Below are 26,140 nucleotides of genomic sequence, written 5' to 3' on the forward strand. Positions count from 1 at the left end.
CAACTCAGAAATATTTAGCAACTAATTCATCAAATCATAAAAAAATAACAAATGAAGTTAAGGAGAAATAGTCCTTGAAAACTCTAATAACATTTAGCTCAAGCACAAACATTAAGTACAAATAAGAAGTTGTCAGATGGTAGGTAAGAAATGTCAGATAAGAAGTTAATATTACCTATTCTTTTTTATTCATGTAATAGTTGTTTAGTGAGAACTAAGTATAATCTTGAATTTTAATGTTTTTCCTTCTTCCATTCACAACGCAGTTGAATAAGTTGATTTTATCAATATAACAATTTTTGTGTAGGTTTCTATTTGTAGGTGTTCCATATGCTTGGTTGGTTTTTTGAACAGGAGTGTAAAATGTGGGAGGTGATTGTGTGTAATGACTTTGAAGCCAAATAGGAAAATGGAAAACTAAGTAGAACAACAGTTTAAATCTTAGAATGAATAATTTATGTAGTAGAGAAGGGGAAGTTCAAGTTGTTGCATGAGATACTGAGAGGGAATGGGATACTGAACACTATGATAGGTGGGAGAATTCTGGAAAAGTAAGTTTGAGGGAAGGAAAATAATTTGCATTTTGGACTAAATTAATGGAGGTAGAAAGTATGCAGAGCTAAAGAATGACTTGTTTCAACAATAAGTATGAGGCATGAAGATATTTTTTTTCATGTTAGTAAGGGTTTCAGAGTCCAACAGAGTGTAATGCCAGGGCTCATCAAAAACCTACCCTAACTCTGCAGATAACTCCAAAAAGTAATAAATCATGTTTTTAGACTACAGTTTTGTAATTTAAATAAATGTGATGGGTCATTTAAAGAAAATAGCTTGTAATTTTAATATTTTATGCCAATTTTATAATTAGTGTTCTCAAAAATATATGTTGCGACATTTCTAGTGCTTTGATATGCTTAGCATAGTGAAGAGATCAATCACATAGCAATGCTCTTAAGCGAGAGCTAACTAATGGACAGTATAATTGTTGTGATATCCCAAAGTTTGAGAAACTATTTTTGTTATTATAAATGAAACCTACATTTTTCTAATTCTTTTTTAATTAGCTATATAAGTTATAAGATAGCTGGTTGTGATACTTAAGTGGGTAGAGCACTAGGCTACTAACCAGAAGGCCCAAGTTCAATTCCGGGTGATACCTATGGGCACTCTTAGCTTCACTCAAGCTCTGGATTTTTTGGGTATTCTTCCTGGGAAACCATAGATTGTTTCCCCTTACCCTGATGTGTGAATTCGGCATGAAGTTGTGCTAAGTATTAGGTGAACTCTACCCTCGCCTATCATACTAGCCTTCAGGGGTTGATTGCCGTGGGTAATTATATGATAATTAAGAAAAAGCTTTGTATCAAAGTCCGCCTAAGTCTTCAGTTACATTAAGAGAAAGGGTAACTGCACTCATAAATATATTATCGGTGTAGCATACAAAGCAGCTCAAACTATGTAGGTAGAATGGGGGGAACACATTTTCACTACATTTGAAATTTCATGAAATATTAATGTGTTTACAAAATGCCTTTCTTGCATCATGCAAAAATACACGATTTCTTTATAGTTTTCATGAGAAATTTGGCAATGTTTCAAGTTTTCCTGAAATTTTGCATACTTCATATGTTCCTGGATCATCTAAGTTTAGGAATGATTTTAACAGCAAGGGTGTAATCTGAGCCTCATTTGAAACAAAGTTGAAGTGCTCTTTTGATATCCTCTCATAAACACATTTTGAAGCTTAAGTGATATGACCTTGGGCTAAGCATACTTCCTTGGGTCTCACACATAGTGTTCTTTAGCTAAAGCTGTGGATGTGTCCTCTTTGGTGATATGGATACAGTAAAGGAACACCAGTGTGATGCACTGGCACTCAGTAGCACTTCAAGTGTGTTTTGGAATGTGGGTCAGTTCTAATTTTCTAGATTCCTATTCCAAACTTTGACATGATTTTTTCCCAACAAAAATCATCTTTTTCCAAAATTTTCTTTGGAACATTTTCAATCTGATTGGGTGAATATGCTTCCAGTGAATAATCCCACTTTCAACAGTATGCATCGGTGGTATCACAATAGTTGGTCCCACTATTGTTTTGATTTTTTCCAAGGACTGCCAGTATGATAGCCTGTACCAAACACAAGATGGTTTCACCAATAAATTTTTAACCATGTGCCAGCCAAAAGAAGCATTTTCCTCATCAGGAATGTCCAATTTGAATATGAATAGCCTGAATTTTTAAATTTTTATTGTGCCAGATTTTGCCCTAAAATTTTTTAAAGATTGAATAATTCCCATTTTTCCCAAATGGCTAACTGGCTTGTTTAAGCAAAAGTCAGACCCCAAAGCAACGTAACAGTGTACATTTATGAAATAATATATGTCCTACAATTGAATTTTATTCATTGAAATTCATTGCCTATCTCTAATTTTCATCCTAAAGTCATCTCTTTTAAAATGGCAACACTTAAAAATTTAATTTACAATTTATTCTAAACCCTAAGTATGAATTTATTTTGTTCATCATTTTTTAGGGGGTGCCTCTAATTCAACATTAAATGCACTAATTTATGAGACTTTGCAAAGGAAGGGAAAAATTTTCACAGTTAGTCTCTTTTGGAGAAACGACTTCTTTTGATGAAATGAAATTCAAAAAAATAATATAGAAACATACTTTGCATGTGGTACATCCAAATTGATGTGTAATCATAGCTAGCTTTATTTTGGCTGAGGAGAGACTATGATTAGATGAAGATTAGATCTTATCCTGCAATGAAATTATTCTTTTTCTATGCTATGAAAAGTTTTAAAGTATTGCCCAAATACTTGATACCTTATATATAAAGGATATTGAGGTATCAAGATATCTAGTAGTGCCCTATTTCTTGTATATGTTTATCCAAGTAGTTACCTGCTACCTTTTTGAACTTGGCAAATGCATAAAAAATTTAGAGATATTAATTTAAAAAGTATTGACTCAATCTAGAGACAGATGCAAGGTGAATTGTAAGAATGAGATTGCATGGAACAAGAATTACCAAACAAAGTACTTACCTACTGTCCGAGGTTGAATCAAATGAAATCCATGATAGCACTCTAAAAATTTCAAGAAGTCATTCCTCTGTCCTGTTAGTTGGCAATAGTTTAAGACATGATTTGATGAGTGCCTCACAGTTAGAAGTATAATGCCAGAAAGCAGCAGTATGATGCAAAAATTGTGTAAACATGGCAGCTGCATGCACTACAGAGGAACATCATTCTCTCATATGTTTGTTGAGTAGCTAAGAAGATAAACATTGACATTTATCAATGAATGGAAGTTGATGATTCATCTCTGTCACTCCAACAAGTGTGAACTAGGCTGTTCTTAAGCTGCATTACTTCTCTAAGAGACTCCCCTTGACCAGGTCAGGCACACCAAGTATTGACAACGCTGGCCATAATAGCAGTTAAAGCTATGTTATTTCTACTGTTATAAATAAACTGTATACCTATTAGTTAAACTGCTGGCAGGTTAAACATGGTTGGTACAATGGACCAACAGGTCTAAGCCTCTGTCAAAGGTCCCCCCCCCCCACATCAACAATCAATCAAATTTGGGGATTTTTAGACTTTCATTTGAGCAAAGTGCTAAACTTGAAATAGTATATAAAACTCTGGGTTCATTTGATGGTTTCTGGCTCAAATTTGTGTAAGTATATGTTCATTAAATGAAGGACACAATGTATTTTTCCACTGCTCTTTATTTAGGTACCATTATTCATGCTTAGGCGTCATCATCAGGTACAAATTGGGCAAGTTGCGGTCGATTCATATACCTTTGTGGTGGGGGAAGGGGTGGGTGAGAGAGCGGGAAGGAGAGGGGGGAAAGAGGAGGGGTTGTGATCAGCATTGATGGGAAGGAGGAGAGGGATGTTAAGCATCAGGAAAGGCGATTAGTGGACTTCACAGTGGGAGGGAGGGTGGTTAGGTCTTTCTGTGAAGGAAATGGCATATAATTGGACCGTAACTTGGCTAATTTGTACCCGATGATGACACCCAAGCGTTGAAACTAGTAGTACCAATATAAAGAACAGTGGAAAAATGTATTATTTTCTTAAATTGATGCTCTTGGTTCACGCCTGTTGAAATGAAAAATGCATCCAAAGTACTCAATTTTGTGAAAAACATAGTTAATCCTGATAAAAAGCTTTCTCTTGAAGTTCACATTGATGAGCTGGAGTAAATACAGTTTGAAAAGGTAGCACACTGTTACTTTCCTGCACTTCCTTTCTTTTGAATGATAAAGAAAGTGATCTAATGAATCTCTAAAATTGCACCTATTCTCAATAGATAGACATTTGAGTATGGTTAATCTCATCCCCAATATTTAAATGCCCATCCATTAAAAGTAGAGGCTTGGAATATAAAAGCACTCTTACTGTAGTATAGGCACTGCAAGCAAATAATGTAATTTATTAGTGTAGTAATAGGGTCAAATATGTTGTTTTTAATGTCATTGCATGTAGGTTATATGCCAATTAATTTGGTTTTTCATCCCATCTCTCTTCTAGTGAAAGTGATTTCAATCATGGCTCCAGTATAGATGACTCAGATTGTAATGGAGGTTTTGCCTTGGTGATAAATGGGCATTCACTTGTTCATGCCTTGCATCCACAGTTGGAACAGCTGTTTCTTGACGTTGCCAGTCAATGTAAGTACCATAGTGTTGTGTGTATTGCCATGCTTATTTGCATGCTTTGCAGATGTAAAGGTGTGAAGGTATAACAAATGGCCAGGAAAGGTGTTAATGTAATGACTGTAGAGTCTGAGGCGAGCCACTCATGAAGCCTTATGTTTCCCGGAAGCATAAATTTTTGGTTTTCAGGTAGACCCATAAGAGACCCTATATTAACCTGTGTACCATGTATACCTTTTCTCCCAGGTATCACCACTGAAAAAAAATGTGTGTGTGTGTTATAAGAGTTCCATAACCTCCCTTAGCTCTCTACTTTTCTTGGAAACCCTCTGCCATGGGAATAATATGAGTTCACTATCTGCGCTGCCTCCTGATCCCTCGAGTGCAAAGAATAATATCGGAGGGGGTCTGTGTATTGTTTGATGGCATGCCATCAGGCACCTGCTAGCATTCTCTGACTGTAGTATATAGTGATTATCGTGTGTGTTTGTTTATGTGCATAACGATTGTCAACTGTTTAAATAAAGAAAGTCAAGGCACCGCCATTTTGGCGGCAGTCTCTCTCCTGCCTTCAAGCACGTCGTTTCATTCCAAGACACTACAATTGGCGACGAGGATGCCGGCTTTAATGGAGAAATTTATTCCCGAGGAGGAAAGTTGGGATGCGTATGAAGAGCGGCTGGACCAATATTTTATTGTGAACGATTTAATGGGGGAGGAGACTCATGGGGAAAAAAGGAAGGCCGTATTATTGTCGTCGATGGGGAAATCGGCTTACGGCGTGCTAAGGAATTTGTGTGCTCCGGAGAAGCCTTCGGGCTCTTCATATGGTCAGTTGTGTGAGTTTTTACGAAGACATTTCAGCCCTAAATTGTCCGTTATTGCTGAAACACACAAATTCCACCAAAGCGTGCAGGGAAAGACAAGTTCTGTCCGAGAGTTCGCCACGGAGCTAAGGAAAGCATCACGAGGATGTAATTTTGGCGCCTTCCTTGACCGGGCTTTGAGGGATCAATTTATCCTTGGACTTCGGGACAGAGATATAGTACGAGCACTATATTTGGAAACAGAAGAGCTGGGGTTTGAAAGAGCAGTGGAGATAGCGGCTGCGCGAGAAAAAGCTGCCGCGAATGCCTCGGCGTGCAGCCTTTTCTCGCCATCGGCGGACCACGTGACAGGGGTCGGCGCCTGTGGAGTAGGCGTCCATTTTGTGAAAGCTGATACCGCGTCGGAAGCGGGCGACCAGCTGGAGGAGCAAGAGGTATATAGAGTCGCTGTCCGCGGGAGTGGGAACCGGCCACAGCGGAATCATCGGAATCCAGCGGCATCGGGAAAGATTGGCGCCGGAGTGTGCTACTGCTGCGGAAGGAAGGGTCATGCTAGGGCGGAGTGCCGTTTTAGAAATGCAAAGTGCGATATTTGTCGCCGTACAGGGCATTTGAAGGCAATGTGCAATCAGGGTCGCTTGGGTGAGTACCATGAGGTTTATCATCACGAGCCTTTCGTTGAAGGCATTGGGTGCGTACGGATGTGTATGGATGGGAATGTGTTGGAAAACCAAATTAGGGAAGGGGAGCGTAAAAAAACTTTGGAGGAGTTACCAGGATTGTTCAATTTAAAAAGCTCTGTTAATAATCCTTTTTGGAAAGTAACTATTAAAGTTGACAAGGTAGAGTTAGATATGGAGATTGATACAGGATCGGCCATATCTGCTGTATCAGAGGAGTGCTATAAAAGACACTTTTCGAATGTCTTTTTGGAAAGCACTGATATCTTGTTGAGAACGTACGCTAACGCCTGTATTAGGCCTGTGGGTATTGTATGGGTACAGGTTCATTTTCAAGGAAGCTTGTATAAGTTGCCATTGTTTGTGGTAAGAAATGGAGGTCCACCTATTTTGGGCAGAGATTGGTTGAAAACTTTCCAATTTAGCTTTTCTTTCTTTAATCTAGGGGCTGTGGGGTGTGTTTTAACGGTGGAGAGTGTGTTGGAAAATTTCTCCACATTATGGGATGATGGATTGGGAACATTCAGTAAAGGCAAAGTTACTCTAAGTTTAAAGAAGGGCACTAAACCTGTGTATTGTGCACCCAGGGCATTGGCGTTTGCTCTCAAAAATCGAGTAGATGAAGAGTTGGATAGGCTAGTTACGTTGGGTATCTTGTATCCAGTAGAATTCAGTACTTGGGCAACTCCTATAGTCCCAGTTGCTAAGAATGATGGAAAAGTGAGAATCTGTGGGGATTTTAAGATTACTCTTAATCCTAGTTTGGAAGTGGAAAGATACCCCTTGCCTCGTGTGGAGGAAATTTTTTGCAAACTGCAGGGAGGAGAAAAATTCTCCACCATTGATTTGTCACAAGCTTTTCAGCAGTTGGTATTGGAGGACAAATCTCAAGAGTTGTGTACGATAAACACACACAGGGGTCTGTTTCGCTATTGTAGGTTGCCTTTTGGGGTTGCATCAGCTCCAGCTATTTTCCAAAGAATCATGGATCAGGCTATGCAGGGGTTGAAAGGAGCTGCTTCTTTTCAAGATGATATTATTATAACAGGGAGGAATGATGAGGAGCATGTGGAAAATTTAAGAAGGGTCCTGCAAAAACTGAGTGAGTTAGGATTTAAAGTGAATAAAGGAAAGTGCATGTTTATGAAGGATTCTGTAGAATTTTTAGGACACCGAATAGACAAGGAGGGACTTCATCCAACTGAGTCAAAAATTGAGGCTATTATTAAGTCCCCAATACCCAAAAATGTATCGCAGCTGAGAGCCTTTTTGGGACTGATAGAATATTATTCTAAATTTTTACCAAATTTAGCATCACGGTTGGCTCCATTGCATAGGCTCCTTCAGAAAGAGTCTGATTTTGTATGGACAAGAGAGTGCGATGATGCTTTCAAGGTTGTGAAAGCATCAATTGTTTCAGCAAAAGTGTTAGCACACTACAGCCCTTCTCTCCCTGTAATTTTAGAGTGTGATGCATCTCCCTTTGGACTTGGGGCAGTTTTGCTGCACCGTTTTGCTAACGGACAGGAAAGACCAATTGCCTTTGCATCTAGGTCCCTGAGTAAAGCTGAGAGAAATTATTCTCAGATTGATCGCGAGGCTTTGGCAATAATGTTTGGGGTGCGGAAGTTTAACCAGTATGTGTATGGCAGAAAGTTTATGTTGCGAACAGATCATAAGCCTCTGTTATACATTTTTGGGGAAAAGAAGGGAATCCCTCAAATGGCAGCAAACAGACTGCAGCGCTGGGCAATAGTTTTGCAAGGGTATGATTTTCAAATCCGCTATATAAAAGCTGCAGATAATATAGTAGCTGACGGTCTTTCAAGGTTACCTTTAGAAATAAAAAGAGACGTTTCAGGCGTGATATGGTGGAATATCATGATTAATTAAAAATAGCAATTTTACAAATAGCAATAGCAAAATAGCAATAGCACCTGATGATGATGTAGTAACATTGAAACCGGTCGCATTAAATTTTATTTTTGTGGAAAATTGCTATTTTTAATTAATAGTTACCTTTAGAGATAGATGAGGAAATAGTGAAAGACTTTTCATATATCGAATTGGGAGAAAAGGAGTTCCTTCCAGTTAATGCTAAAGGTATTTCTCAAGAGACACGAAGGGATCCTTTGCTTAGTCGAGTGTTGGATTTTTGCATGTTTGGGTGGCCAGCCAAACCTAATGAGGAATATAAACCGTTTTCGCATAGAAAAAATGAGCTAACCGTGGAACAAGGTTGCTTATTGTGGGGTAATAGGGTGATCATCCCAGAAAAGTTGAGATCCCTGGTGTTGAGGGAGTTGCATGCTGGCCACCAAGGTATTGTTAAAATGAAATCTTTGGCTAGGTCTTACGTGTGGTGGCCTAGTTTGGATGAAGCCCTAGAGTCATTGGTGAGATCGTGTGAGTCCTGTGCAGTAAATAAGCCTTCGCCCGTTAAAGCCCCTCTGAAGTCTTGGGATAGACCTGAGGGACCATGGGTTCGTTTACATATAGATTTGGCTGGTCCATTTTTAGAGAAAATATTTCTAGTGGTGGTTGATAGTTCAACAAAATGGCCAGAGGTTATGCAGTTAAAGAATGGTGGGGCTGAGGAAATTATCAGTCATTTACGGGGTTTGTTTGCTGTGTTTGGGCTGCCAGAGCAAATCGTTAGTGATAATGGGTCCCCATTCACATCGGGTGAATTTCAAAATTTTTGTAAATTGAACGGAATCTTACACACATTCTCTCCTCCTTACCATCCAGCCACTAATGGTGCTGCGGAAAATCTTGTGAAATGTTTTAAAAATAAGATTAAGACTCTGCTGCATTCAGGGGTTCCATTGCACATTGCCTTACCACAGTACTTGTTTAATTATAGAATAAGTCCCCATACTGTCACCGGAGAAGCACCTAGCAAAATGATGTTTGGACGACTTCTCAGGTCTCGCCTGACTCTCCTCAAACCTAGTGTCAGCAAGACTGTAGCTCTCAGACAGAGACTGTTGGAAATGCCTCAGACCAGAGTGACACTGTTAAGGCGTTTTCGGGTGGGTGATGAAGTGTGGGCCAGGGCTTATGGGAGAGGTGGTTCAAAGGACTGGGTACAGGCTACGGTGACAAGAGTACTTGGGTCCCGGAACTACCATGTCCAAACCGAGCAGGGACACACTTGGCACAGACACATAGATCAGTTGAGGGGCAGAGCCAAAGTAGCAGAAGGGCCTCACACAGTGTGTGACGAGGTTAGCAGTCCTGAAGCAGTGAAGACGTCAGTGCATACCCCCATGTCAGTGCCTACCCCAACACCAGTGCCTCCCTTAGTGCCTGTGTCGTCCTCAAATGAAGATGCTGAACCAGTAGGATACTGGGAGTCCAGGAAGGTAGACTCCACTGAAACTGTGAAGAACAATGTTGATGGTGGTCAAAGGCGATATCCTCAGAGGTTGAGGATTCCAAAAAAGAAGTGGAGTGTTTAAAAAAAAAAAATGTTGTTTTAGCAAATTTGCCCATTGCCTCTTTTTTTTTATCATTTTTTTTTATTTTCCTGGGGAGGGATGTAGTATATAGTGATTATCGTGTGTGTTTGTTTATGTGCATAACGATTGTCAACTGTTTAAATAAAGAAAGTCAAGGCACCGCCATTTTGGCGGCAGTCTCTCTCCTGCCTTCAAGCACGTCGTTTCATTCCAAGACACTACACATGTATACCTTTTCTCCCAGGTATCACCACTGAAAAAAAATGTGTGTGTGTGTTATAAGAGTTCCATAACCTCCCTTAGCTCTCTACTTTTCTTGGAAACCCTCTGCCATGGGAATAATATGAGTTCACTATCTGCGCTGCCTCCTGATCCCTCGAGTGCAAAGAATAATATCGGAGGGGGTCTGTGTATTGTTTGATGGCATGCCATCAGGCACCTGCTAGCATTCTCTGACACTCCTCACCTATGAATCTTGGCTTCTGGTACACACATTTTTTATGAGCTAAATTGATAAGTTTTCAGTCTCTGTGCAATCAATCGCTTATAGTTTTGAAAATGAATGAGTACGAAAAACAGCAAGGTTTTATGAAAAATGGAAAACTCAAAATAATCTACGAGGTCGAAGAAATAGGTAATTATCCTGCAGGGTGATTTTATAATGTGCCAAAATCTTGCACAAATAATTAAAAAAATAGCGCTTTTCCACTTCTTGGAGTTAATGACGATAAAAATGTCTTTTGGAAAAAATCTGTCAGTTATCTCATCATTAAATATGCTATCCAAGTGAACAAAAGGATAATTACAATTTGGTTTTGCATTACATTGTGACAGAAAAGGATGTGACTTGAACTGTTTGGACTGCAGCAATAATGAATTTCACTATTCTTTGGCAATATTTATGTCAATTAAGTGATTTGTAATAATGTACCTGAAAGTTCTGTTTTTTACAACAGATTAGTTAAAATCACTGCTTTTACTTCCACTAAAAGTTATCATTTCTTTCAACTTTTTCTTATTTCAAATGTTTTCATGCATTTCAATGCTTAAAAATAGGGAGTGTATCGTGCATGGTGTGCATGGTACTTGCACCTGTACAGTCATTTATATTGTTTCAAAAGTGTTCCTATTAAATTAATTGTCCAAATGGGTGCTTTTTTCAATTTTATGGCTTTGTTTTCTCACTGTAATACTGTTGCATTTGAATTAAATACATATGAGGAACATTGTGTCAATGCAGTTGTATTTTACAGATTATGAATACAGCAATATGATACCAATGCAATGCATACAATTCTAAATACTTAATATTAATATCTTTGCAAAAATTAACTATGCCACCCTCTCCATAATTCCTTCATTAATGTGCAAAAGTCTTCTTTCTGCAACTATCACAGAAGATCATGGCACTGTGCAGGAGACAGTTTTGAGAATTGGATTTTTAATCTTTAAAAATCCTTAGAAAATGAGGGACAAAGGCTTTTTAGTATGGTTAGGTTAGGCATAGGTTAGCTCAAGAACCATTTTTATTTACTGCCAGTATGACTGCTTGAAAAAGTATCTTTCCATCATCTGGTGCCTGGTTTTGTCTCAACTGAAAAGCAAATCATCAAAAGTAAAAGGGTTTGGTTCCCATATTATATAGGCTTACAGTCCCTCAGTTCTTCTTCTCCCTGCTATGCAGTACTGTGTCACAAATTTTGCGGCATCATACACTGAAAATATATGGCCGTTGTGTTTTGTGATGAGCAGTATGGTAAATTGTTGAATTTGCAGATGCAATATTTATATAAACCTTCAATTCACATATTTTCATGGCCTCGGCCACTCTTCATGTATGAATATAAACCTATGCGATAAAAACCTTAAATTTAGATTCCTTAAACTCAAAATTATATGAAATCTCACCATTCTAAAGCCTCTCTATTTCTCCAAACATCTCTCTATCTCTCCTCCCATACCATGGCTAGTACTTTTTCCATTTGATTTCCTCTCCATTCCTTTTGCCTATTCCTCCTTTCTCCACAATCACATATCAAAAGCCTCCAATCCGCACCTATCATCTTTCTTTAATAAACATGTTTCAGCAAAGTACAAAACCATGCTCCATATCAAAATTTTCTCTAATCCTCTCTTACATCCTCGGTCTATGTCCCTGTTATCAACTCCAACATACTTTGCCTAATTCAATCAATCTTTCCTCTCATGTCCCTACCTCTTTGACCATCTTGCTCCAAATAGATGAACATCCACATGAATGTGCCAAACATTTTTTTCACAAAACTATTTTAGGATAAATTTTTCATTGAATTGCTATAACCTTTCAGTATTCTCCTTTTCTTTTGCAATTAACATCTCCAAACTGAATTTGCCAAAATAAATTCTCTAAGTACTTCATTTAATATTACTATTTAAGTGTAATGAAAGTGATTAATCAGCAAATGATTATTTCAATTGGTAATTTATGATTACAGGTAAATCAGTCATTTGCTGCCGAGTAACACCTCTTCAGAAGGCCATGGTGGTAGAGATCATCAAGAAATACAAAAAAGCTGCCACATTGGCAATCGGTGATGGTGCAAATGATGTATCTATGATAAAGGGTAAGATACTACAGCTCATTGTAGTTAAATTGTGGCTTATTGTAATTCAAAGTGTAAATTGCAGATAAATGTAATTCCAGCTTAGCTCCAAAATGAGATTAGTTGTTTATATGAGATTGATGGATCAAAATATTACCCTATTTATAAAATATGAAATATTAATTTTTTCTCAATATTAGATGCTTGGTACAATATAACCAAGTCTCACATACTGCTCAATACTAGATGTAATGCTGAATTAAAACATTTTTAAACATTATTAATTAATTGTTAAAAATTCATGGAAACGAAATTATTTCCCGTTATCCTTATGAATCTCGAGTTTTCAAATGTTTATGCTCAAGGTTCTCAACTGATTTGCTTAGTGTAACAATGTTATAATTGTGAAATACATAGTGGAATGCCTTGAATGGAATTGATTTTACTGGTTGTACATTGACAAATGTACAAATGAATGGCAAAGTATAACAGCATCAGTAATAAGGTGTATGCCAAAATTGATAGTCTGCTCACCTTTGATTTTCTCAAGAGCCCCTTAGGAGCATAAAACTCTACCCCTAAACTCTGCATTAGAACTGTTCTCTTGACCAGTGGTAGTAGTTGTTACAATCCCTTTGGGCATTGGAAGAGGAACCTTTATTTCCTATATTTTATATGCTACATTCAATAATTTACTTGCATAACTTATAACCATTCAATTTGGCTATGATGAGTTGAATGAATTAGTATTGCTCCATATTAATGTGATTTGAAAGATTGCCCATGAGAAATGCTTAAGCAAGCATTTGGACTTTATTTACATTTCCTTCAGAATGATTGTAAAAAAGAAAATATTTCTGAATTTGGCAGCAACAAATAATTTTAAAACATTGAATATTTGTCACATAAACCCTCAGTGATGCATGCAGGTTTGGATGAGGCTCTCTGCTCTGAATGCTTGCAAGTATATGAGAGTTCAGTGGCCTTAATGTGGCTCTATGGAAGTTGAGAGTGTTGTGCCAGAGTGGGTTAAGAATTGGGATTCTTAGGATCCCTGAAAGGGCCTCTCACACTGAATCATATGCCCTTGTTTGTTAAACCCAGAGGACCTGCTCTCTCTTACTGTGGTTTCATCTGATTGTCTACTTTTGGGAGGGAGGAAATGGAATCTAGCTTATAGCCATCTAATTATTGCATATCATGACTAACATTGAGGTATTAGGTCATTGTGTTGGTTTTAGTTATTAGGGGAGGCGACTGATAGCAGAGATTATTTATGGGTAGTTTTGTTTATGGGTATTTTGCCATGCAGTACATTTTTATCAAGGTTTAGTGTTTATTAATTTTGCTAAGTAAAACCTTATATAATTTTGTTTGTGTTTTTGATTAGATTGACTGATTTGATTTAGTTTAACTGTGAACCAATGTGTGCTTAAAGTAAATACTTCCCATTGTTTTTATATGTTAGTTCTAAGCTTAGAGCTGAAGTTAAACAGGACTTAAATGATGACAAAAATTTTGATATCCATTGTTTAATGGCAAATATAAACAGGGATTATAAGTTTAATAAATAATAAAAAAAAGCATAAAAAAATAAAATATTTCATCATGGAACACCAGTTGCCTACTTTAACTTCCAAGCAAAAAAATCAATATTTAGTCATTCAAGTAAAAATAAAAATTTTTAATTTTCTATATCATGTGATATTCATTCTATATCATGCATTAAAACTCAAGTTCAATGCATTTTTTACAGCCTAAGAAGTAATTTAAGAAATTATACATAAACATATGTATATGGCATGAACAATTATTTTTAATTGGGTGCATTCATGAGGAAATTGTAATTAATACATTCTTAATCTTTTAGCTGCTCACATAGGGGTTGGCATAAGTGGGCAGGAAGGTATGCAAGCAGTTTTGGCATCAGACTACAGCCTTCCACAATTCCGTTTCCTGGAGAGGTTGCTTCTTGTACATGGACGCTGGTCATACTACAGGATGTGCAAGTTTCTTCGTTATTTCTTCTACAAGAATTTTGCATTCACTTTATGCCATTTTTGGTTTGCCTTCTTCTGCGGATTCAGTGCCCAGGTGATCCTATTTATCATTGTTGGATAATATTAAGGTTGGCTCAAATTTAGCTCAACTTTGTAATTCAATAATTTGTACCGTGGTATGTGAAAAATTATCTAGCATTCCATGGTAGGCTTATTAATTAAGAAAGCCATATAAATTTATTATCTTAGCCTTGTGGTTTGCAATGTTCTGATATTGACGAGAGTGAAGTTTCCCGGTTATTTGTTCTTTTGATTTTGCATTCTCTCATTGTAAATTTTCATCAGTAAGAGACACTCTTTGTTTATTTCAGCTAAGTCCTCATGGGAGCATTCGAATGAAAAATGAAATTGGGAATTTCCTCAATTTTACTTTTCCTCACCTTTTTATTTCCACCCGATTGGCATTTAATTTGTTTGGTCCTTACTATAGTATCTTGTTTAAATTTGTGCCTGTGATTTTTATTTAGATGCTTATAAAAAATGTAATTGCTATTTTTGGCTTGAAAACTGAAAGAAAAGGCCATATAGTATATAAAGTATATCACAAAGCTTAATAATTTGTGCCTACATAAATATTGTCCCTGCCATAACAGGCAAAATATTAAACAATATTTTTACTATAATGCACATAGCCTTGGGCCCTAGTAAATAAAAATTCTCCTTAATAAGGAATGCAGATCAATTCCAGGTACTCAGATGTACTAACAACAGAGAGCCTTAATAGATTATATCAGGAATAATTTTCAATCTACTACCTTTCCTGCTGGTCTACTGCAATTTGGATTATTCACATGAGTTAATGGTAGAGGTGTTTTTCATTGGAGTTAATGGTGAAATTTTCCACCACGTGTGGCCATTTATACAACTTGAACTTTCTGAAAACTTTAGATGTAATGGATAGGTGGGAAGAATATTGGAGTTCCATACCAACAAATATTAACTGTTTGAAAGGAACAGAAAGATGCAAAGATGCTTCTACAGCATGTAGGACTAGAAATGAAGGATGATGCACTGATGAATGCCATGCATTGAAAGTGTGTACTTTTTTACTTCTGTGCACTCATCCTTGTCAATTCTGAAAATATTTCAATTCAATCAGCCATGTGCCTCTTGTGTGGTCAGATTCTTTGATTAGGTACCTTACCTGAAATGGCAGCATCTCTGATCTGAGGGTAGGGAAAACTTTTGACAGTAATGGTTTACATTAGAATAATCTTTCCATCCTTACTTGGGTCCATGAAATTGATAATAAATGAAAAGTGCTTAATCATAGCTACACTCATGACTTCTCAGAGCATGTGCAAAATAAGAGGTGGTTATTGGCTTTTGGGGCATAGTTCAGTGTGAGTTATTTTTCCCTATAGATGAGTAGTCAAATTTTTATTAGACCCCAGATCAGATGCAAAATAAGATTTTGTTATCTGTTTTGACATACTTCAGTGTGAATTAATTTTTCCTATGGATAAGGAACTGTCAACTTTTTATTGGACCCTTTCTTTAATGTGTGTGTGGAACTTTCTTGGTATCAGACTTTTAAAATTCTATCATCAAGGCTGAAAATAATATTTCTATGCTTGGAAACTAAAGCAGAAGGTAATAGATCTCAAATCTCAGACAAAAGAGTGTGCTATACTTTATTTGTAATTAGTTTTTTGATTTCTGCAATGATCTAATTTTTAAGTTGATGAGAGATGGAATTCACTCTTGAAAATGGAACTCATAACAGCAATTTCATGTGGTATTCCTGATAAGAATGTTGAGAGTATTGAGCATTGTATAACATCTTTTCAATTCTTTGATGGTGAAATGACCTTAAGTCTCTTTACAACTGTTTGAAATTAATACTATGGAAAAAGATATGCTGTAAATATAGTTTTTGGTAGATAGATAGATTCATTCACCAGAGAACAATACATATTTGTATGGGTTCAATTATGGATTCAAGATTCAATCAAATTTACAGGTGCATAGATTTACATATATATGAATTCATACACATATCGATGGATTTGATTTACATAGTGGTGGGTATTAAAGATTTTAAAAACAGATTTCCCTGCATTGGCTCTTTCTATGTATTCTTGGACATTATAAAAACATTATTTACAAAAAAGTCTTTTAACATTTAAAAAAAATTTATTTTCTTGGAGAAGTGTTTGTTTTAGCTCTTCAGGAAGTCAATTAAAGAGCTGTTTTGCGGAAACTTCTGTGGTTTTTGTAGTACTGCTACTCGGCAATGTCCATTATAAAGATTATCCTTACCCCTGGTGTCGTACTTGTGAACATCCTTATTTCTGACCAGAGGAGGGGTTTTGGTGCAGGCAAACAGAATCGCATTATGCATAGATATAGAGGGAATGGTCATGATTTTGTGACATTTGAAATACTCCCTGCTGGATTTTCTAGTGTTTAGTTGAAATATAACCCGTAATGCACGTTTTTAAAGGGTGAGTATTCTATAAATGTGTCCATGTGCGATGCTCCCCCAGCAAATGATGCCATATTGACCTATGGACTCAAATATACCACAGTATACTGGGATTAGTACTTTTGCATTACAATAGTCGGGAAGATTTTTTAAAAGGAATAGGGCTGAGCATAATTTTTTACTGCATTTTTCCATTTGGGACCTCCAGCTTAACTTGTTGTTTATTTCTAAACTCAATAAATTGGTATGTTTCAACTCAGAAATCAATTGGTTTCATATTTCTACAGAAATATTTGACTGTAGGTCATTATTATTAATACCCAGTTAACTGTTTTTTTGCATTTAGTAGTAAATTTTTTTCCTGCAGCCATTGTAATAGCACCTCTAGTGACACTTCAGTGCAAGGATATTAATTTACCTGGAATTGATGTGCTCTTATTATTAAGGAAAACTTTACCCACTAGGGCCCATATACTCTCAACGTTAAATATTTTGTTTCATGTTTTGCATGTAGTAACAAGGATACTATTTTTGTTGGAACAACTGATTAAAAATCAATGAAAATTGGGCCAATTTATTGTTAGATGAAGAGAATGTATATTCCAGAGAATGATACCTGACATTACACTATTTGTCTAGAATTTTAATGCCTAATGAGATCTAGAATGTTTTCATTGTGTGTGCTTACACTCTATGATGACATATGGCTAACACATACTGTACTGTCTCATACTTACGGACATTTTTTCAAGATACCATTCCTATAAGAATATAAATATTTATCATAAATCACTAAGTGAATTTGGCTGTTATTTTCAAGGTTTTTTCGACACCTATGCTCTCTCCTGCAAAACTATTCTTTCCAATCTTTTAAAATCCCCTTTGCTCCCATCATAGTCATAATTTTTTCATGTGTTCGTTTTTGCTCTTGAGATCTATATAATTCCCTGTCCATTCCATGACATTCATACAGGATCACCCATCCGCTTGTATGAATGAACTTACTTTGCCACTAACATTTGTGATAATCCCATTTTACTCCATAAGATTTATATTATTATTATTGATATTCTACCATATAAGGTAGGTTTTGGATGGACACAGACTGAATAACTACACATTTCCATACCTCACCTGATGGAAATGCAATCTGTCATCCTACACTGGAATAAACCCTTCTTATATTCCGTGTACTTCTTTCCTCCCTTCATTCTATCTAACATCCCCATCTTATTATTGCCCCTTCCTTGATTGCCTAACATTCTCCCCTCTCAACATCCCACTGCCGATCAATATGTTTTTCATCAATTTTTCCTGCTTCCTTATGATTTCTCCCGTCAATCCCCTGTCTGCCCCCACCATACCCAGGATACTCATTTGTTTTCCATTTTGTCCTCTTCATCTTCTCCATCCCCCTCCTCACCCACATTTCAAAAACCTCCAATATATGCCTATCATCCTGCTTCAATGGCCATGTTTCTGCACCATACACAACTACACTCCATATCAAAGTTTTAACGAGCCTTCTCTTAACATCCACACTTAACATCCCTTTCATCAATTCCCTCCTTGTGAAGGCTTCTATGCCTAATGCAATTCTTCTCCTTATGTCTCTACTACTTTGACTTTTGTGGTCCAAAACACTTCTGAGATATATAAACTGTTCCACCTGCTCTAGGTTTTGCACTTCTATTTTAAAATTTTCCCTCTTCCTGCTTAAAAATCTCAAAGCCTTAGTTTTATTTACATTGATCTTCATCCCATACCTACCACATAGATATTCGAATATGCTCAGCAATGACTGTAACCCCTTGACTGACTAAGTAAAGCATCATCATCTACAAACCTCACTGATTGTATGAATTTCATCAGATTGCATGTGAGAAAATTTATGAAAATGGAATGGGATATGCCTACCCTTCAGTGCATTCCATTATGGGAAAAGCCAAGTTAAAAAGACTGTTCTTAAGTTATCACATTTAACTTACTCCCATATACTAATTTTTTCCATGAGGTCCTATCCTTTCCTAGATACTTCCTTTGCTTTTGTCTGACTCGTAAAATTTATTCAGGCATGCTTTTATACTTTTGATACTTGTAGTTAGAGTTTATTCCTTTGTATTTATCAAGGATCTTTTCAGTCAGCCCCATCCTCTTATCAAACCATTTGCTCCCCTAATTTGGTAGAAACTGCAGGAAATACCACAATAAAATCTTTAGTAGATCTATCTGCTTGTGTAAATACAAATGTTAGAATTTCAGAATTATAATCACGTCCCTTCTTCGGGAAATTTCTAAGCCAATCTAGTTTTCTCCATTAGACCTTCTCCCTACAAGCATGATTGGGTGAGGCAGGTGAGAAATAATAATATCACTACTTCTTCCCCTGTTTTCCTGCATTGAAGGCTGTATTTCTTTGTACCCTGCAAATACTAGAAAACATGTTTTACATTCTGCCAAACTGTAGCAACAGACTCATTGGAGGATTGACTATCTAAGCACACTGTGTTTGCCCTGTGACATTTTTAACTAATCATTTTATTTTCTAAAATAGATTTTGCCATTTTATTATCATCAGTAATTTTCTTTTTCTACCAAGGTTTTTTTTATCTTTGTTTTTTACATTATTTTTTCCTTTCTTTCTTCAGAGGAGTGTAGGCTGAATGCTCCCCCTTGTATCTATATATATTTTTCATCTCTTTGTTTTAAAATAAAAAAAAGATATGCAAATTATGTATGGAAAAATAAAAATTGTCACAATGACAAATGACCATCACATTCTTAATTTAATCTAATCTGTAATTTTTTCAAATTTACTGGAAAAAATTAAATAGCAGGGCATTGTTGATGTGTACATCAAAGATCAATTACCCATTTGAAACTGGGAGCAATGATAGATATGCAAAGTTTTGATTTGCGACATCCTAACTTACCAAGACTAGCTTAAGTGCCCGTGGCATTTTCAGCTCACTACATACATAATGTAGCTATCCAGTTTTGAAACCATAAATCATGCTACTATTATATTGAACGTGTGTTCCAAATAATAAATTTTATGCATACTTTATATACAAGTGTAGTGTTTGTAATATTGGATGCATGGAATTTTTGAACTTATGTATATTTTCCTAATTCCTGATAGGAATCAAAAGTGGAGTGATGATTGTGTACTAGTCATAAAATTAAAGTGCATCCCCAAGATTTTTTGGGAATGAATAAAGGGGAATAAAAAAATAATACATTTTAATTTAAGAGGCAATGATAGTTACATACCTAATTTTTAGTCCATAAAATCTGAAGACTATAATTTGATCAGTTTCTTCCTATTTTCGATATTTTTGTTAGAACACTAAAACATTCCGGGAAGAAAAGGTTCAAAAATTGCTTGAGGTTTTTGTGATGGTGTTATTGATTCTATCTCAGTCCTTCCTGCCATTTTGGTTTTGCAAGCAAAAGCATATTGAATTCAATAAATATAATTGCATTTATTTGTAAATAAATTATTTATATGAAATAATATGAAGTTTTGATTATTGTGGTTAATTGCTGGATTATCTTATATTTTCAGACTGTGTTTGACCCAATGTTCATTTCCGTCTACAACCTTTGCTATACCTCATTGCCTGTGTTAGCACTTGGAGTTTTTGATCAAGATGTGAATGATCGAAATAGCTTGAGCTATCCAAAACTATACTCTCCAGGACATAAAAACCTTCTTTTCAACTTGAAGGAATTCCTAAGAAGTGCATTGCATGGATTCTTCACATCCTGTGTCTTGTTTTGTATTCCATATGGTGAGTAATTGAAAGTATTTTTATGTTGTTGATTACATAGTGAAACTAATCTTGTGAAGGGGGCACTTGCATTTTCACTTATTTTTGGAACTGGACTCAATGCGAAACTCAATGAAACTCAATAAATTTCAGAGTTTAAGAGGACGCCTCGGTAGCTTAAGTGGCTAAAGCACTCGACCGGATATTGAGGGATCTGGGTTCGAGTCCCAGTCAAGGCGAATGATTTTTACGCTCTGAAATTGTTGCATTAAAATGCACATTAGCGGATGACTCCGTTAAAAGTTACTGTTGCGGCATCTCCCGCAGTTTCTTTGGAATTTCTCAATGAATATTATTGCATATAACCTTCTTGTGTCCTTTTTATTATTCTTGTTCCATTTTTCATTAGGCACATATAAAGATGGAGTTTCTCCAGATGGACATATTCTATCAGATCATATGCTCTTTGGAAGTGTGGTTGCTACTATCTTGGTGATAGTTGTTACTGCTCAGGTGAGCTATTATTTTCATTCCACAGATGAATTACATGTTACATATTTCACATTTCCATTAGTTTTTCGCTTAATCATACTTCTGTTTCATTTTGTGTAAGCAGTGTTTCATAAACCCTATTGAATGTAAAGTTTTTCCTGATTTTCATGAAAAAACAGCCACTCTAAGCCAAATTACAAATGCTGGATATGTGTTTGGTATGATCATTAAATATTTAGTCAATTATAATGTAACTATTTATGCTCTTGGAATGGCGTGCACTATACTGTAATTCGGATGACATAATTCCGGCACCTGAACAGCTGTACTGCGATATTTCCAACTGGAAATTTTGAGTTTATTGATTTCCCACCAACTTGATTCCTACCCCCAGCTCTTCCCGTGCCTCTTTTTATCATTGCCCCTGTGTATGTGTTGAAAAGCATGCCATCTGTGTAGCCTGAGGCAATTAGAGATTTTGGCTTAATCAAATATCCCTCCAGTCTATTCCTGTCTTCTATGATGCATTCATTAATTCTGCCCCATTTACTCTGCTGGATGCCTTTTTGAAATCCATAAAGCAAACAAATGTGCCGTGATTCCTTATTTGTATCATTGAACCTCATCAGTGCAATGGCATTGCAAGTATCTCTTCTCTTCCTGGACCGAAACTGATCATCCCTTAATTACTTGTTTGCCCTCTTTTCCATTCTTTTGTCGTTTTTAACTCAGTATTTTAAGCTCAAATCATGTATTTGCATCAACCTTCAGTCCTAAGAAAAAAATCAGTTGGCCTTAGAACTTAAATGATGATCTAAAAGTATTGCATACATGGAACAACATTTATTGATGAAATGATGCTAGAAGCATTCTCATTTATTAGGACATTTATCCACGATTAAGTACACATATTACATCAGTGCACACAAGTGCACTACAACAGCTAATTGCCAGCATTGATTTCCTTGCTCCCAAAAGTAGATAACCAGTTCTCTGACAGCTGGTTATCTGCTTTTCAGCTTACAGATAATCAGCCCTCAGCAGAGAGCCCAGTCCTCTGGCATTGAAAGGTAGCACCAAACTCTGAGATTTCTGCAGTCCTCATCTCTGATTAAGTCTCACCTTGAGTGGCATTGGAATAAGGGGTCCAGGGGGACAGTTGCCCACTCAATCTCCAAGCTCCAACACCACCTATATCCAATAACTGCTGACTTTTGTTATTAATTATCTTTAATATTGTCATTTTATGCAGGACTCAAAGACTCTATGTTAGGAAATTTATGAACTGGAAACCATGATGATGACATTTTTTTACCACCTAAAAGATTTCAAGTTTCTATCTTCAGCCCTGCTTTCTACAGGCCTTGCTCACCGATAGGTTTATTCCTTTCCAAAGTCATCAGCAGGTGCAACACAACATCCCCTCTTCTCGTTTGCAGTCTTACTCTCTCCTCAACTCCAACCTCCCTCAAAAGTCATGTTATACATCTTTCCCATGGCCTTCTCATCACTTTCAAAAATTTATACTTATGTATACATGACTTTGTAGGATACAAACTTGCAATTTAACTAGAATGCTGTTCTGCTGTAGTGATTTTGCTGGAGGGATTGGCACACAACTCATGTTGGCTACAATCAATACTACTGTTATGTAAAGTTAGGTTTTATATGATGATAACACTGACTTTTTAGAAATCTTGGATAGCAGTCTAATGAATAATGGACTTTTTAACTAACTTTTATAGGTAGGTACTCTTTATTTTGTAGAGCTGTGCAGGAAGATATGTGAGACTGTGAATCTCAATCGAGGAAATTATAGAATTACTGTTACATTAAATTTAATTGATTTTAACTGCTATTACATTATATAATTCTCTAACAATTATTCTATTTGATTTCTTATGTCAGGTTTTTCTGGAAATTATTAAGGCAACAATTTTTGAAGGTTGATAAGTTTTCATTTAAACTATGGAACTCTTCTTTAAGCTGTTGAAATTTTATGTAACCATACCTCCATTAGCAAAGTCTATTTGGCTAGCAAATGACTGTATGGTGTCAGTAAGGAATTTTAATGGGGTACAGGATACTGCTAATGACAGTTTGATGGATGGTAATTTGATTTGCCTCTGCAGCCATATCTCCGTGGCTATACCACTGAATTCTTGTCAGATTACCCAAACTTTTTTTCAGAATTGTTTGCCACTCTTCAATAGAGAAAAGGGCAAAATGAAATGAGTATGTGCACACAAGAATAGAATCAACAAGGCATTTAATAAAGGGTTTCTATAAGTCGTATGACAAAAAAAGGTTTTCCTTCTAAATATGTGTGCAAGGGAGAGCTAAAATACCATTTTTACACCACATTAATCAACCTGAAGGTTGGCTTAATTGTTTAGATGGGTATCATCTAAAACTAAGCTAAATGACTTGCATAATTCTCACATTTTGGGAACCAGTTCTATTCCCTGTGCCACCTATGAATTCCCAGAATGATTAGGGATGCATTAAAAATATCACAGCATGGATGTAGCTCTTGGTGCCCAAGAGCAATGCCTGGAATTGAACCCAACTTATCCGGTTATGATTTCAGAACTATCTAATAGGCCACCATTCGTTCCAATTAATGTGCATTTCCATAAACCTTAAATGCTACTTTATTAAAGGTATACACCTTTAGTGTTTTCATGTAAGATGCTAAAAAATACAGTGGTGTTCAGTCTTTCGCTAATTAAAATCTACCTGAACAGTAGGCTACTAATAATGTACATATTTTGCAAAGCACAGAGTCAGATTGCAAAGTAAATGCAAACACTATCTACCAAGATTGTTGTGAATATAAGAGAACATTGAGTAAGAAATGAGAGATGTGAAAGTGTGTATGTGTAGGTAGCACTGAGGGCTCCTCTAAGCTCCAATGTATTCATAGTCCTAAAAAGGTTAATTTTGGATTACATGAAAAACAACTTCCCCTTATAAATGAATTAGCTTCAATCCAGGACAATATCCTTGCTTTACTTGAAAAATCCTAGTGTTGCATCGGGAGACACTGTGTTTACAGAATACTTAAATTATGCATTGACTAAAATTATGTATTTCCTCTTTTCAAAAAAATATGACTGATACTTCACCCTTACCTAGAGCAATTTAGGAAAATTTTAGAATGGGACTTTAATGGACTCTATATAAGCATCGCCAGGTTATTGAAGTCAATCTTTATAACTGGAATATTTACACTTTACACTTAATAAATATTATCAGTAATCTACTATTTAAGGTAGGTTTTGCATAGGCACAAGCTACTAAATGGTACAGTGACAATTTCCTTGCCACTCCTATCGAAATATGATCCAATACCCAGCCCTATAACAAACGTTTCTTCCACTCCTCATTCTTCCCTGCTCCATTCATTCCGTTTAACATCAGTTATTTTATCCCTGCCCCTTCTTCTTTTACCTATCTTTCTCTCCTCTATCACAGCTTTCAACATCCCATGCCAATCAGGATTCTCTGCATCCATCTTTCCTGCCTTCTTACTATAATACTATTTTAGTAAAAATATAATAGAAAAGTGGCTGTTGTTATTGAAATTTAATGCCTTTCTTGATGTGATTCTCTTGCAGATAGCTCTAGATACCTCCTACTGGACATTTGTGAACCATATTACAATTTGGGGATCACTTATCTCATACTTCATACTTCAGTTCTTTTATAATCATGTTGTAGGAGGAAGTTATGTTGGATCACTGACCAAGGTAAGACTCTTTTAATTATTAAAAAGACTAGGTAATTATTTTAATTGGTAGTTACAAGCGTATAGACTAAAATCATATATTTCTAGTGATTATTCATCCAGGTGAAACTTAGAAAATCAATACCAACTTTGAATAGTAATTAGATGTATTTATTGACTTATTTATTTTTATAAAGAAGTACATAATAACCGTAAAATCTGTAGAAAGTAATAAATATTTACTTTTATTTAAAAGATACAGTGCATGTATTTAAAATCCTTAAGACTATGCATTTTAATTCAAAATGCCATTTTGTGTTATGATACTAGTATGTATTATAGGTATTTTTAGTTCATAAGTCAACACACTGAATGCATATACAAAATGATCTACTTCAGAAGTGACTTTGTTTTAGAAAATTCATTGGAGTTAAATTTCATCACATGAAGGTAATAGGAGAGAGATATAATTTGAATTATAAAAGTTTCCAGATTAATGCCATCAATTAACATATCATGAGTCATACAGGTACCCACCTTGCATTTATGCAGATCATCCTGTCTTCATTCTTTTATCACTCATTCTTTTCTCAGCACAATGGTTGTCCCTTGTGGCAGTGGGGTAACATCTTCACCTGCCAACCCAGAGGTCATGGGTTTGATTCCCACCTAGATGGGTTTTCGGTTACCCTAGGGCTTGGGTGTTTGTAATTGTCTTCAACATAATGTATAGGGGTTAGGCGGAAGAGGGGACTTTGAAGTTTCAATCTTGCCCCAATAAAGTTGGTAAATTAATAAATGCCTTGACCATCATCTCATAACCCTCTCGAAAAGTGTCTATGGTGTTGTGCTTATTTTGGCTACATCCACCATTTAATATTGACTACATGTAGAGATGTTGGTCATATGAAATTTTGAAATCATCCCTGTACTCCAGGCCATTTATCACTGATATCACTGCCATCTCTTTTGTGTCTGATGACCACCTTCAAATCCCCTGATCTTGATTGACTGACATCTTGTTGAGCCATTTCCAAATTAGTGGGGTTTAATGTATTATTATGAAATCAAGCCTCTCCTCCTAATAGTTATGATAACTATTTGGATTACCACTGGTGAAGTACACTGTAAAACTTCATTTTTATAGGAAGCATGTTTAGATTTCTTTAATTTATTTTGGTAGCAGGTAAAAAAATTGAAGATAGTCTATAAACCATTGAAACAATGCCTGATGACTGCTTGCTAACTGTTGAAGCTTTTTCATGATATCACTAAATTCCCAAGAAGCATATTATGCTTTAGTAGTAGGTATATATATTATTAATATTCCCATTATGATTTAGTGTGTTCTAGTAAGCTTGTTTGCATGTATTATGATTCTCAAGTAAAGCAATTTTGGCAACAATACAGGCATTTCTAATTTTTA

The 26,140-nt window shown here is 36.1% G+C and overlaps 1 protein-coding gene across 2 annotated transcripts in view; it reads left to right on the forward strand.

Moving 5' to 3' along the window:
- Positions 1-26,140, forward strand: part of ATP8B (ATPase phospholipid transporting 8B) — a 432,938-nt gene that overhangs the window by 400,051 nt on the left and 6,747 nt on the right. For both annotated transcript variants that reach the window (XM_071593620.1, XM_071593621.1), the window contains 6 exons: positions 4,554-4,693; positions 12,124-12,252; positions 14,102-14,325; positions 20,288-20,513; positions 20,902-21,005; positions 24,605-24,736. In XM_071593620.1, the coding sequence (XP_071449721.1) occupies positions 4,554-4,693; positions 12,124-12,252; positions 14,102-14,325; positions 20,288-20,513; positions 20,902-21,005; positions 24,605-24,736 (955 nt within the window). The remainder of the gene's footprint in view (positions 1-4,553; positions 4,694-12,123; positions 12,253-14,101; positions 14,326-20,287; positions 20,514-20,901; positions 21,006-24,604; positions 24,737-26,140) is intronic.

This window comes from Hetaerina americana, unplaced genomic scaffold (genome assembly GCF_022747635.1).
Source record: "Hetaerina americana unplaced genomic scaffold, ioHetAmer1.1.p SCAF_6, whole genome shotgun sequence".
Taxonomy (NCBI): Eukaryota; Metazoa; Arthropoda; class Insecta; order Odonata; family Calopterygidae; genus Hetaerina; species Hetaerina americana.